The 15,146-nt window shown below is 37.8% G+C and overlaps 1 protein-coding gene across 2 annotated transcripts in view; it reads left to right on the forward strand.

Moving 5' to 3' along the window:
• The window catches only part of PCDH9 (protocadherin 9), a 109,796-nt gene that overhangs the window by 58,115 nt on the left and 36,535 nt on the right, over positions 1–15,146 (forward strand). Inside the window, exon 3 of one of the 2 annotated variants that reach the window (XM_018566376.1) lies at positions 10,246–10,467. The exons of the other annotated variant lie outside the window; for it this stretch is intronic. Coding sequence (XP_018421878.1) covers positions 10,246–10,299 — 54 coding nt within the window. The 3' untranslated portion in view covers positions 10,300–10,467. Of the gene's footprint in view, positions 1–10,245; positions 10,468–15,146 lie in introns of those variants that run through there. 2 annotated transcript variants of the gene reach the window in all.

The raw sequence follows: 15,146 nt of genomic DNA on the forward strand, positions 1-15,146 counted from the left end.
AGACAGGTACTTGAATGTTTGGCTGTCTGCTTTAATCTCTACTGTATAGTGGGTGAATCTAAATACAGTACACACAAACTAGGTAGGACATTAGTATTTGTATACCATGGATCTCTTACCCTGCAAAGTTTTTATTGTCACAACCTGTGATTACTGTTTCCTCATGAACAATGTGTGCTATTGATCCATCAGTTATTTCCAACTGGTGGTCCACATTGAACTCATCAGGATACTTGTAATCGAGAATTATTGTTGTTTCCCTAAAATACTAAAGTAGCATTTTGTTAAGCATTAAGACAACAATGTACATATAGTTTTTATTTAACTAAAAGGTAAATTTACTCTTTTATATTTTTTAAATGTCAGTGTGAAACAGTTGTGCTTAATGTTAATAATGGTATTTATAAGCTATTTTTTCTTTCAAATTGTTTTCTGGGCCTATGTTGTTTATGCAACTTTAAATTGATTACTTGTGCTTTACTGTCCCTTTTACTCACTGCAAGACAAATCTGTCAGCTTGAAACTAATGTACTGCCTATGATCTCCCAACAGTAGTTAATGAGCCAGACAGGGCAACTGCAGCAAGATACAGTTCTCCTTCTATTGTGTAACATGCATACTTCAATCCTCTCCATTTAGCCAGGGGACCAAGGTGTACCATGCAAGTGCAATTTTGTTTCTATAAATTGCAATGGAGACATCTTTGTTTAGCCTTCACTTACATGACTAACAGCCAGCCCATACAGATCCATGCTGCTTGCACAGCCGTATTGGACTGCTCCCAGGAAGAACAGGTGCTGCGTGTGATTTGTATGCAGCAGCCTGTTCTTCTCTATGGGAGTATGCGGCTGTACGCCGCTGTACGCTCACCCGAACTGCACATCCGTTAGGGTGTCCCTGCTTGGACGCAGACAGGATCCCTGAAGCCCTTTTGACGTCCATTATCCAATCATGTGGAAGCAAAAATACTCATTTAAAATTGTGTAGTATTTTAGCAATAATATGTCCCTGTTTTCCTACAATCTCACAAATTCAGAATTACATTCGGCATTGCAAAGTGAACAGCTTATTTGCCTTTAATGAATCAACATATTCTTGCAAAGTATTCTTTGTAAAGTGAATTTTCACTTTGTTTTACCTCATTCACTTAGATAATAGAACATTCACTTTGCAAAGTGATAGTTCACTTTTAAAACGAAAATGCTCTACTGCTTTAGTTAATCAGGGTCAGTTTGGCAAAACATGCACTATACAGGGTAACTTCTTGTATACCCTATCTTCCAAACTTAAGAGTCGGACTCTGGCAAAGAAGGCAGAGCCAACAATAAACATTTCATAAGTAATCCTACCTGGTTGTAACATATTAGGCTTAAATATTCTGATTCTAGCATAAGCATAATTACATCTGACTCTTATTAAGGTACAACATTCTTCAAGAAAGCGTGAACACATTTTTGTAGTGTTACTGCACAATTTCATCTTTATTATAATGAGTTCTAAATATAAATGTATGTCTCACAGCCTTAAAATAGAATATATTATCTGTACCACCTGGCTCATTGATAACAACCAGCTAGTCTGGTCTGTGGCCACTATAATATATTTATTTAGCTAAGTGAAAATGTCTTTCTTCACTGGGATGTCAAGATACACCATCCTTGGCTGAATTATCTAACTAGTATTCTGCAATGCTCTTAAAATAGAATACCTTTTGACAAGCGAGTGCGGTTATTCTTTACTGTACTCCAGAAAACAGCTATGTTGTGTTGATAATTATCCATTTCTAATTTTACCTACAATATAGTTTCAAAAATTACTGTTATTACACCTTGTGGAAACCTGTAATTAAGGGAGCAGTCTTTTTCCCTTGTAATTTTCTTTTTTTGAATGAGCTGTTCACTGTATGAAATATATTTTTGTCTCCATATTTAATCTTTCTTTCACAGAAAAACTGAAATGCGGTTACCCATAGTTTTTGAAAGTAAAGTGAATAGTAATAATAATGAAATGTGATGTCCTTAAAAAAATACAACATTTTTCAAATAGATTAACATTTTTGCTGCCAAAGCCTTTTTTTTTTTTTTTTTTTGCACACATGATATAATCCACATTTAAGGCCTGAAAGTTACTGCAAACCCCCCAAAAAATATTTATTTTCTGAAAGTCAACACCCTGTAGAATAAAATGGTTGCAGTTGCAAATTTTTATGTTGGCGAAACTCTTTATCAAACCCAACAATTTCGTGGAAAAAGGACTTTAATTTTAGTGCCTCAAAACACAATAAAATACCCACTTTTTCTAAAATATAAAAGATGAAGTTACAACAAGTAAATAGATACCCAATAGGCCCAGGTTTAAAATTTGCGTGCGTCCATGAAACAGCAAAAAAATTGGGTACCCTAAAAATTTAATAGATGATGCTTCAAAAGCCCCTAAGGGCTATCAGTTGAGATACACTTAAATATTGGCTCTAGAATTATTGTCTCACTCTGGCATGCTTGGCGATACCCAACATGTGTAGTGAGATCAACATTTTCGTACATAGACGCACCAGACATGTGCTTGCATGAATGCGCGCGCTCTCGCGGGGGACTTTAATTTTTTTAACTATTTTTACTTTAATTTTATTCTATGTTATTTTTTAAAACTGTGGTTTTTTTTACTTTACTTTAATTGGTATCATATAGGGGGACGTGCAAGCCCCCATGTGATAGCATATTGGTAGTGACAGGTCCTCTTTAAAGTGATACTGTGGGTCCAAAAGACCCTTAGTATCACCTTTCCACTTTAAATAAGTTAATGAAGTGCAGATTGCACTTCAATAGCTTATTGATCGGCTTTGGTAGCCGAGCAATGCCAGCTCAGGGACCGGACGTGATGCAACCCCCATCGCTCCTGCTCCAATAGAACGGGAAGGAGAATGGCGAGCCAATGTTCACCACTCTCCTCCCCAGCTTCCCGCCGGAACCCAACATGCCGGTCCTGGGCCCGGAGGAGGGACAGCAGAGCCTGGGAAATACGGTGGGGGGTGTGGGGGGGGGGCAAGCCCTTTACCGGACCATAGAAGCGATCTGGCGGTAGCTGAGCTGCCAGAAATCACTTCTATTGTAAAGCCGGCAGCTGGCATAACAAGGGTAAACAGAGTCAGGGCTGTGCTGCCACCAACGTACTAGGTATGTCTGTGAACACGAAAAGGTTAATGCATCATGTATGAAATTTTTGCAGTTTCTAATGACTGCAAAGAATTGGTTTCTTAATATGTTGCTAATGTGCCTTTCACTGAGTGGATAAAAAAATAATCAATACCTGGAATATAGCGTTAAACTGGCCAAAAACAGAATTTGCTTAGATTTGATCTGTTAGATTAGCAAAATTTGCTAGCTCTGTAAAGTGAGCCTTACATAGATAGTACAATCAAACTGCTAGGTAGGTGGTCTGATTTAGCTCTGTCTATTGTACCTTTCTCTAAGTAACTGAATCAAAAATATATTTTGTCTACTTTTAGCATTACAGCAAAACTCCATCCCAAATATTTCACTTGTTTTTGGTTAGAATTCTCCAACTTCTGACTAGCCATGACAGCTGGCGCTCAGCTAACTTACCATACAGCAGTACATTCAAACCCACATATTAAGAGATATGGTTATTGATAAGTAAACAACTGGCAATCTGATCAGCCAATAATTCATCAAAGTGATCCTTTTTTTTTTCTCTGCCAGCACAAATATTCGTTCTTCTCCCACACAGGAAATCTTAGTACCACTGAAGGGAAGGCCCTATGCCCCTTAAACTTGACCTCCTGTCATTGCTATGATGAACCATCCATTGGCAGCCCTTGGGACCACTTTTACAAGCTTACTGAGAGAACTGGTCTGGGTAAAGTGTAAATTGATGAGTTCACTTGAACTTATGTTCAGGGAGAACCAGTTTGATCCAACACAAGTTCTGACTCATCTTTACATATGGCCGTAAAACATTTCCCAGTAAGTGCAGACATGGCAAATGTACATCTGTCATTTACACTTGCAAAATAAATGATGGCATTAATTGCGTCTAGGCCTAAGTTATTGATCTGGTTCATATTAAAACTAGTTGCAATATTGCAATATTAAGATGGCCCACCACAAAATGTCAATACAGCTTGTATATATGTTGTGCAGAAAAAAAAATGAGTTTTATTAACCATGTAGTAGATTAGACTCTAGTAAAATGAATAAGTTTAATTGAAAAAACATACAGAGATGTGCTATGCCATATTGCAGTATGTAAAAATAAAGGCTTATGCTGAATAGGTGAGCAAGTTCACAATACTCTTTATAAGGGTCATTTAATCAAAACTAATATTTCACCTATGAGCAGATGCCAGAAAGTCAAATCACTCACCAGATTGTATTATTTGGATATTCTAGAGATATCTGCCACTTTGCAGATTTGCCAAGGGGAGGGTTATATTCCTCTCCGTAAACATTTCTCTATGTTATAGGAAATTCAGCAATGAAAATGAGACTCCATCCTTTGCAATTAGTGAATCATTCAGCCTAGCAGCATGCATTCATAGCTCAAATATATTCTGAGTTGACTAAACCTTTAAATGTTTTGCTAAGGATGAGCTGAATAAATTAGTTTTTTTTTTGTTGCTGTTTTGTTCTCCTTACTGTGTGTGGATTGTACAATTAGCATCTGCAGATTTCAAATGATTGAAAAATGCAAATTCCAGCACACGTTGCCAGTTAGTGTACTGTTGCTTTACCGTCATCCATGATATAGTTCAATAACTGCCAAGAGGGCAGAGGCTGTATGCTCATGCCCTATACTTTAATAATTTAGACAGTGCATGACCACAAATCCACAGAATATAAAAGTAGACAGCACTAGCAAATGCTTTCATGTGCAAATTTCCCAGATCCATCAACATATCCATTTAGACGATATCCAGCCGGCGGTAACATGACTATTAGAAAATGACATTGATACTTTCAATTTGCTCTGCAATGCATTTGGTCATATTGTTTTAATGTAGCACATAATCCAGGCACTTCAAAATTCTTTGAATATTTATTATGTGCAGTGATGTGGTGCATTGTTTTTCTCAGATAAGAAATTCCTGTCTGAGATTTTAAATTAATTATCAACATAGCCAGGAATTCCCTTGGCGCCAGTAATATATGAGAAAATCATAGAGCAAATACCCAGACACAAGCACACAAAAAGGGAAAAGCAAAACCCTTACAATTACATTTATTTTAAAATACATTTTGTAGAAGAGCAGTTTGCTATGTTCCCAAAAGTATATAAACAATATGTTTTAGTAAAGAGTAAAGCTGGCTGCCAATATTGTTGCTTGTTTAAAACAAAACGATAAAAAACAATGCTTAGAAAATCATTTATTATTTGTTCTCTGAAGGCAATTACTGTATTAGAAAGCCTGGCATATCTGCCAAGTCGAGATTTCTAGGAATGTGGGTAACTCATGAAAAGCAGGAAAAGGTAGTCATTTTCATCTGACCCTGCTATACAATATACATGTGCTTCCTCAGTCTCCTTGACAGAGCTACTGCCATGACAGCCTTCACAGTGGCAATGGAAGTAAACTGAATGTGAGTTTAGTGCCACTTAAAGTGAAACATTAAAAGTCATAAATTCTAAACAAGGGCCCCTTTCCCACATTCAGTTCCCAAGATGATGTGGGTTCAGCACAACCTGCAGCCATTAGATCACAAGGGACTGTGCAATCTGTAGCAACTGTCCATGTATTAGCTTGGAGGAGGGAAGAAGGAGAAGTAGGGAGCAGGTATTAGGTGAGTAACTTACGTTGTTGTGTGCTTGTGGACACACAGACTGATCACGAGCACACACAAGAGTGGCTCCATAGGACCCTGCAAGGGAGAAAAAAAATGAAAAACAGGATATCAGGGCCAGTGCTCAGTGGGCCAACTGATTATGCAAACTTTGAAACATCATTAAACATGATCCATTGCAAGTGATTTAGTCAGCATTCGAAGCTTCTTTTGAAACTTTAAAAGGCTTAAAGTCTCTCTCTCTCCTTTATTTTTAAAAAGTCTTATGGTGCATATCCTCATCAATCACATTGAATACTGATCCCAATGACCCCCACCCCCCCCCAAAAAAAAATGCCCACACATTACTTCCCATCACACTCATTGCCTCAAAAGACAGATCCCCAGGCTGGCAGCTGGAATGTAAAAAAAGGGGCAGGTATCCTGGTTGATGTCATTGAATAAATACGACCATGGCCATATTAAGTCCATGATGTCAGCAAGCTCCCCTGCCCCTTTGTTTACATTCCAGCTGCCAGCGTGGGTATCTATCTTGTGAGACAATGAGTGGATGTCCCGGATAGCAGATGAATGGACTGGGTGGGGATGCATCACTGGTTGCAAGGACGCCAGTGGCTGCTGGCTTCCTAGCAACCGAGAGCCCTGAGCTGTCACATATGACAGGGTATTGATACCACTGCTAAATGTAACTTCCAGCTGCAGCTAAGGTTCAGTTGGCGGGTGAGCAAACACCTCATTTAACAAATGCCAAACAGGCAAAGTTCGAACTAAATGCATGCATTTATAAGGTTGTGCCTTACTGAACTGAGTTGTATATTGAATGATAAAAGTGCAGCTTTATACATATTAAACGCATTGAAAGCATGGGAACATTGTATTGTATATGTTTAGGGTAAATATATATGTCATGTTTACTGGCCTTTAAAGACAAAAATAATGATGCACAAGAGGTCACAGCTGTACTAGCAAAATATGTAGAATTTGCTTAATTACACACAATTGCTTTTGTAAACTATACATACACATATGAAAAATATTCAGATAGTTATTTTCAGTTGGTAAACAGAGGGCACAATAAAAGAGGAGAGTTATAAATGCCCCAAGCAGCCCCCTTTAAAACCTCCCCCCAGATCCTTTGACATGTATTAAAAGATGAATGTATTCTGATAGCAGTTAAAATGTGCATAAAATATGAGAAAAGAGAAAAAAAAAGACAAATGATTTCTTTCTCTGCCTAGGAAAATTGTATTCTGTAGTGGGAAGTACATTTACATTCCAGTAAGCTGACTGTCAGAGCTTTTTCTCAGATTGTAACATTCTGTTTGGAACATGAATAGGAAGATTCCTCATGTATAGGGAGATTCATCCATTGTTTATTAGTGAAAGCCACAGGTCAAGTGCATAGGTAAAATGCAAAATAAATATTCAAGCTATGAGGGCAGACTGCAGCCTTGGCTTTCTAGGAATCCACAATTATCTTAGCCCATAAATATTTAAATTGTAGCTTTATCATTCTAAACAAGAAATGTAGGTGGGTCACTCAATTATCCATCTTCCGTGTACAATAAACACCTTTTTTCATATTTTTGTGTAAACATTTGCATCACCCATGACAGCTCAGGATATTTTGGATATTCAGCATGTTTAGTTCTTTGTTATTTGCTTGAAATGCAGTTGCTTATTTTAGAAATTGCAGTGGTGACTAGGTACTCTAAATATTTCATTGATAAATAATGGTCCAATTTACATTGCTTCCATCCATAATTTAATATTTTTCCACTAGCCGTGCAATTAGGGGATTACTGAACATGCATAGCTTGGTTGAGATATATGGCTAGCATTAATGTTTGCATTTAGGATTCCACACAAATCAGATACAAGTATCAAGGGAAGTAATTTTGATGCTTGTGACTGAAACCTAAATATATAAGTATATTAAGGTGAATCTGTGATGTACACAAAACAAAACAGGGGGCATATGCCTGGAGAAACACATCCATGAGAACATCTAGGCCCCTAAACATTGACATTAAGGGGGTTATTCACAATTGAGCCAAAGTATACAGCCGTAGCATCGGCAGATCCTTCGGCTCTCTTCGGCCACCAGAGCCCTTCAGTTTAGTCGAAGTGAAGGGCTGCTGCATGGGCTATTCACAATAGCTAAGAATAAGGGTGAATTGAAGGCTAAGAATAAGGGTGAATTGTAGCGAGTGAGCTAACGGAGCTTCGGCTCAGCTGATCCAGATGTTGGATCGGCTAAGTTGAAGTCCCTCTAGACTTCGGCTCAGCCGATGCACGGCTGATTTCAACATATGTACGGCTGAAATCAGCCGTACTGAGCAGGAGTGAATAGCTGAACATCATTCGGCTCTGTTCACTTCGGCTCGGTCATTCACTCGGGTACCTTTGGCAGCTTTGTGAATGTCAGACTCAGCTAGAGGATATAGTGGGATATCAGATAGCCTCTGCTGCAAGCACAGCAACACAACATATTGTTCCAAAGGCCATGCCAGTTGCAGCAAGAGTGCTATCAGCTTAAAGGTTTACTTATCTGTCGGGAATTTTATATTTTCATCCTGTGAACACATCATATTCCTGCAGTTTTAAAATCTGCTAAGTATTAATGCTTATTACTGCTTTGCAAATGGTAGTGACTCAATATGTTTCCTTCCCACTCTTTGCACCTATTTTTATTATGTATTAGGCTCAATTTACAAAGCTTTAACACAAGCATACGTTTTTTTTTTTTAGTTAGCCATGTGACTAATTTCCAAATTAGCCTGTAAACTGAGCCTATTGTGTTAGTGTAATATACAGTGCTCATACCTGACAAAGTTTTTTCCATTGTGTTTGCATACACACACACCTGGCGCATTTTCTTATTCTATAATTTATATTTGAATTCAGTATATTCAGTATTGATGCTATGAGAAATGATAAATCATTAATGCATGTTTTAACACAAAATTATAACAGAGCAGCACACATCCATTAAATTCCTGTTAGTCTTGTTACAGTTGTATACAGTTCTTTCCAGGTTTTACTTAGAGGTTAAATAACATAATTTATGTGAACATGTTAGTAGTCATATAATAAAGATCGCAACATCTTAATGAGAAGACAATAAGCTAACAAATTGTAAATGTAAACTGGTGCCACCACTCAGCAAAAATCCTTCTTCCAAAATCATGGGGCTGTAAAACACCCAGGGGGTTATTCAAAAGCTGCCTAAGGCAGCTGAGTGAATAGTAGACCCGAAGTGAAGTGAAGAAGGAGTTCGACTCAACATCTGCATCAGCTGAGCCGAACCTCCGGCAGGCTTCTCGTTCAGGGGCTGAACGGCAGTGAGTGATAGCTGAATGCTGCAGAGCAGGATTCAGCTCGGCTATTCTGATCGGTATCACCGTGGTAAAGAGCAGAATAGTAAAACAATGAAAAAAGTTGAATGTAGCAAAAAACTGTTTCCAAATGTAAATAAATGATCAATGTTAAAAAATAAATAAAGATTTCCAAAAAAAATAAAGATTACTGAAAAAATAAAAATAAAGATCATTAAAAAAACAAAAATAAAGATCAATGAAAAAACAAAAAAAGAAACAATTGGGCAGAGCTAGCAGTAACAGCTAGCTCCACCCAACTGTTTCCTATTGGCCGGGACCGGCTAGAGTCTTCTTGGGGGAACCGTCCGTGATCTCACGACTGGCTCCGGCCAGTAGCAATGACAGATCTGTCAGTGCAGGGGCACTCATGCACATGTGCAGTAAAGGGAAGTTATTACTAGTGTAGATCCTCCTTTACACCTTAAGGTCCACCCCACCTACATGTAGATCTACTGCTAGGAAGGAACCCAAACTTGTTCTGGTAGTGAAAACTTAAAGAAAAACTGTAACAATGCTTTAATCATCACGTGATTCCCAGCAACCACCAAAACCTTATATTTACCTGTCCTTCAAGATCTTTGCTCTGTTGCCCACTGGAAATCACACAACCAATGCTGCAGAAATCTCCCTTCCGGGCTCTTCTTCTTCCATGCACTCTTGTTGAGAGGCAGTGCACTGTTGAGATACATATTAAAAGACCTTTATATAGGAATAAAAAGGGATTCAGAAGAGGCTGCCAAGGAAACTTCTGCAGCGGTGACTATGGCTCCCAGTGGGGGCCGCACAGCAAAAATCTTGGAGGATGGTGAAAAGGTAAGTGTAAGACCCTGGCAGTTGCTTGGAGGGTAGTGATTGTTTAAATGATAACTGCACTAAACGTACAGGCATCCTTTATATTTTGTCACCTTTGGTGTAGTAGCTCTTACCATGGCACTTGATGTTAGGAGGGGCAAAATTTTACAGCTGATAGTTCTCATAAAAATATGTATAACAGTATTTATACATTGCATTTCAGCTTTTACTCATGCTGAAGTATTAATGGTAGATTTTTCAATTTTTCATGATAGGTCCGCTTTAATGAATGCCCAGATGTCCTACAGCATGTGAGTGGGTGGAGCTAATGCACCGAGACACTTCGCTTTTTCTACTCTACACCATGCATTGATTATGCAGTCTGTCGGAAGTTACTCCATCTGAAAACTAAAGCCAGTAATGCATTCAATATTTCTACCACATCTGAAACTGGACAGCTTGGGCCGTAGAGACTGATAAAAAAAATAAAGATGAAAGATTCTGTACAAATTTGGATTTTCCCCACATTGCCTTGATTCTGCAGGGCATGGATCGAGGATTGGATTTGTTCCAGTGCATACAAATCCGGATTGACCCTTTTTGCCTCAATTCTGCTGGGTTATGGATTAACAATGGATCAGATATTTACAGACTTGCTCGTGTCTGGCAAAAACAATTTTTAAAAAAAGTACACTTATTGGCAAAAAGCCAGAATCACTCTGGGACCCCATATTATGGATTTTTAATGATTTGTTTATTAAGAACATTAAAAGTGACCTTACAAGGTTTAAAGGTCACTTTAATCTGTCCTTAGTGATAGGCAAACCTGGTAAGAAAAAAAAAGTGGTGGAGATGAAAAAAAGGGCTCTTCTTAAAATCAATGGGCTTAGAAATCATAAAGTGTGCAATGCAGGCACATTTTTTTCAGATGGTGAAATAACGCCAGGGGCTAGTAAGGTATAGAAGCTAGTTAACCTTTGCGTTGAGGTTTGTAAGTCTAGTGATGATATGCATTTATGTGAAACCAAACAACCTTTAAATGAACAATCTTAAGTAAAATCTATATGCAATATGAATACAATCCAAATGATGTATTTTTAATGAAAAAAAAGTTAAAACTTTAAGTTACTAAACAATTATATAAATATAATATACAAGTGAGTGTTAACAGTGCAATGTGCCCTGCATCAGATATTATATACAATTATTATCAGATAGTTCATTAGTACACATTTTATTTTTGCAGCTCAATTATATATTTAAAGGACCAGTATAACACAAAAAAATTGAAATAGATGGGATAGTAACTGTTGTTGCATAAATGTATATACTCTTTACCAAACTTTCTATATTTGTTGTTATTCACTGATTGTTGGCATAGTCTATGATATTTAGCTATTTACCGTTAAAGCTCTGAACTTTCCGTTTAAATCAGCTAAATATATTTCCGGTGCATCAAAACAAAATGTGTGTACAGTCTCACAGTTTGTTGCTTTAAGATTTGAGTATAGAAGCCTGTCCCCTGCCGGGATGCTGCAGAGAAGGATCCTTGCTCTCTTTGTGGAAGCACCATCCTTTCAGAGTCAGAGTTAGAGCTCCCCAATCCGTTTTTCTGATTGTAGAGCCACCGCTATTACTCTACAGAGGGTGTGCCAGACCTCTGCAGAGTGACCATAGCTTCCACACAGAGAGCAATAGTTTTTTTTTTGCAGCACAACGGCAGAGGACAGTTTTTTCTACTCACTGTGGCTGCTTTCTAAAGAAAATGAACTGTAAGATTGTGGACACCTTTTATTTTGATGCACTTGACATGTATCTAGCTGAATTCAACTGAAAGTTCAGTTTGACATAAAGGGTGAGAAAAGGCTGACTTCAATGATCCTGAAAAGGATTTCTAAAACTAGGCATAGATAAGAACACAAGGACAGTAGGACATAAACGCCATCCAGCCTTCCTCATTTTTGTTTTAGTTGACTTCACTGTTGTGACTATGGATTCTTTATGCTGCAATGCCACCATGTCAAAATGCAAATTGCCTATTGCAAAAAAGGCCTCAAATCTAAAACTGGTCATTTTGATGTTTTGGATTGATCTGTGATTGTTAGCAAGTGGTTTTAAAAGGCGGAATTTCACAAATGCTGCCCAAATAAAGGGAAGACATTCATTGTATAGCTAAAGCAAACCTGCAGAGAAAAACATTAAGGCTGACTTCACACCTTTATTGCCACCATTGCTATATTGCACAGTGCATTTTACCACATGTTACTGTAACACGCTCGTTTATTATTAAAGTAACCAGCAATTGGACTGTCTAAATCCAGTGCACGTTAACCATATGTTAACAGGCACGTGGCAACACTTTTCAAAGGAGCAGAAAATTGTGAAGGGGCCCTAGAGGTACCTGAAGCCACATGTGGTTCCCAAGCAACTGGTTGAGAGCTGCTGCCACATAGATACAGCTTCTGTAATGCCATAGTTATATTAATTTAAATCAGTGGGATTTTGTCTTTCTAGATTATAAAGGAAAGTTGCCTGGTGTATAATGTTTGAACATTTTCTAAGAGCATTAAAGTGCTTATTTCTGGAACTCAGGCAAATGTGTGGCACTTCACACTAATCCTATGTGTCCATGTTTAATTCCATTAAAAAAATTGGGATCTACAGACTTAGCAGTTCAATGCGGTCAATTTCAATGACTCCAGCAGCAATTTGAGTTCTTGGCATGGTATTAAATCTCTATTTCATGGATTAGCTTTCATCATTACTTTAATAAACACTCAAGCACGTTGATCTAATGCAGTTGCTTCTAAAACAGTACTGACAGAGCTAACATTTGAACCCCAAGGTCATTGCTCTGCAAGTTCCGCCAAGATTATTCAGAGACAGACCTTTTCCCAATTATACTTTCAGGAAATCCAGAATGTCTTTGCTGAAAAATATTAAAATCTTTTGATTTCATTGTTATAGACTAGGAAAGCTATTTCAGGTACTTAATATGTAGTTGATATGCCTATCTTGCACATATTTTTCACACTTGTTGAACATCCAGCCTACAAATATATTATAACCTATCATAACCTGTTTATCTTTAAGAGGGCAGTATATAATGTATACATAATAAGTTCATGAGCAACCACCATTATTAACTTCATAATAGTATTTAAAAATAGATGTTTTTCAGAGATGTTTATGATATATGTCATTCTCACACCGACTGCAGTCGACCTTAAATTATAATGTAGGTCACAAAAGCAACACAGAGTGCCTCCATAGTGTAAAATTTTTTATTTGATAGGTACAACACGCAAGTGAAAATGTACTTACACGAAAGCTTATGATCATAAGCGTAAAAGAAACGATAAAATATAAAATCTCCAGCAGGGGAAATCTGAGGGGATCTCCAAATCAGCGTCCTCTGCTCCCGTGTGTTTAAAAAGGTCTACGCATTTCAGGGGCACCCCCCCTTCATCAGGAGGTTCTGATGAAGGGGGCGTGCCCCTGAAACGCGTAGACCTTTTTTCAGTATAATGTAGGTCCCCCAAAACTGCACTTTAAATTCTGGGTTGGCACACCTTCGTGGCCAATTATAGACTTCTACCATCCCTGGATTTATGAAATATTATTGGAAATGCAATAGGAGGTGCTGGAACACACAAAGCCCACCAGTCCACCAGATAATATCACTTATGGGTGAACCAACACTTTATTATTAGATATCAAAAATAAGTTATATTAATTATAATTAATAATATACTTTGGATTTTAAGCTACAACTTGATGATGTTTATCATTTTCTGGAAACTGCTTTTATCTTTACTGTTTTCCTGCTTCCAGATTACATGGTTTTCCTCCTATGTCACATAAGGCATGGTGTGTTGTACTGGATTTATAAAGATGGCTATACACATTAGAGGGTAGATGGATAATAGTCTGGTGTTAAAATATTTTTTTTTCAATATACACACATGCTTGTTTTATAAAACATTAGTAAGGGAAGTGATAATGTACAATAGGCAGTAAGCAAACGATCCCCCTCGGCTTCCAGGCTACTGAACTCAGGCCAAAATAAAGCGGCATTTTACAAAACTTCTATAGTTTAATGAACTTTGCATATTGTATCCTGCAAGCATTAGAAGTGAACTACATACAGTATGAAAATACCCAACCAGACCTAGCTCTTCCAGCTTGTCCAGGTGTTCCAACTTTTCAGTTTAGCAAATAGCTGATGGCCCCCTTAAATATATAATTGTTTTCCATTCTGATAATTTTTGACTACCATCTCATATTTATGGACATCAGTAGTCAAGGATAGGTCTTCTTAAGCCCCATTCATCAAGTTTTCAACTTTATCGACTCTTTAATAAAAGTCAAGTTTATATACAGTGGTCCCATAGAGCTTTGGGTAACCCCACATCTCTTCCTATTTAATTGACTGATTAAAACAGTGACAGTTTTCTGAGAGGATTTGTTTTGACCAGTATGGTAAGATTTAAAGTGATATTATAGTCAAAGGTTTTTTTTAGGCTATGTAAATGCTGATGAAAGCACTTACAATGGATGCTGCTTCATGATGTTTAAAATGTTGTGCATCCTGAAGGATCAGCTGGTCGCCGAGCACTGACCCTAATATCTTGTTTCCGGGTGGCTCTTTTACCTTGCAGGGTACAGCCAGGCACAGCAAAGCAAGCCACCCCCTCCACCCTGCTCCCTATTACTCCTTCCTCCAAGCTAGTAGATAGACAGCTGCTGGGGACTGTCCTCCCTTGTGATCTTTTGCTCAACAGGACATTTAGGGAAGGAGAGCAGAGAGTCGGAGCTGTTTGGATACATAATGACTGTAGGTGCTTGGGCACAAATGTAAATATATACTTTGCTAAGCAATGCATATTTGTTTGCTGTGGACTCATGATTGAAAAATAATAGAGTTTAATACTACTTTAAAGGTGATTGATAAACACCATCCATGTTAAGAAGACATTTATTTATTTTCTGAATTTTGTATACATAGACATTAGTTTCCCCTGGCCCAGCCATTTTAAACTAGCATCTGATGTCTGCAAACATCTGTACTCACAACACAGTTTTCATCTCAAGGTGAAATTGCACTTTTTAGACAAACGGTGACGTTAAGGGTTGAATTCTTGGTTCCTTATAAAAAAATAAATACTAGTATTTA

Source organism: Nanorana parkeri, unplaced genomic scaffold (genome assembly GCF_000935625.1).
Source record: "Nanorana parkeri isolate BGI_ZX_2015 unplaced genomic scaffold, ASM93562v1 scaffold944, whole genome shotgun sequence".
NCBI lineage: Eukaryota > Metazoa > Chordata > Amphibia > Anura > Dicroglossidae > Nanorana > Nanorana parkeri.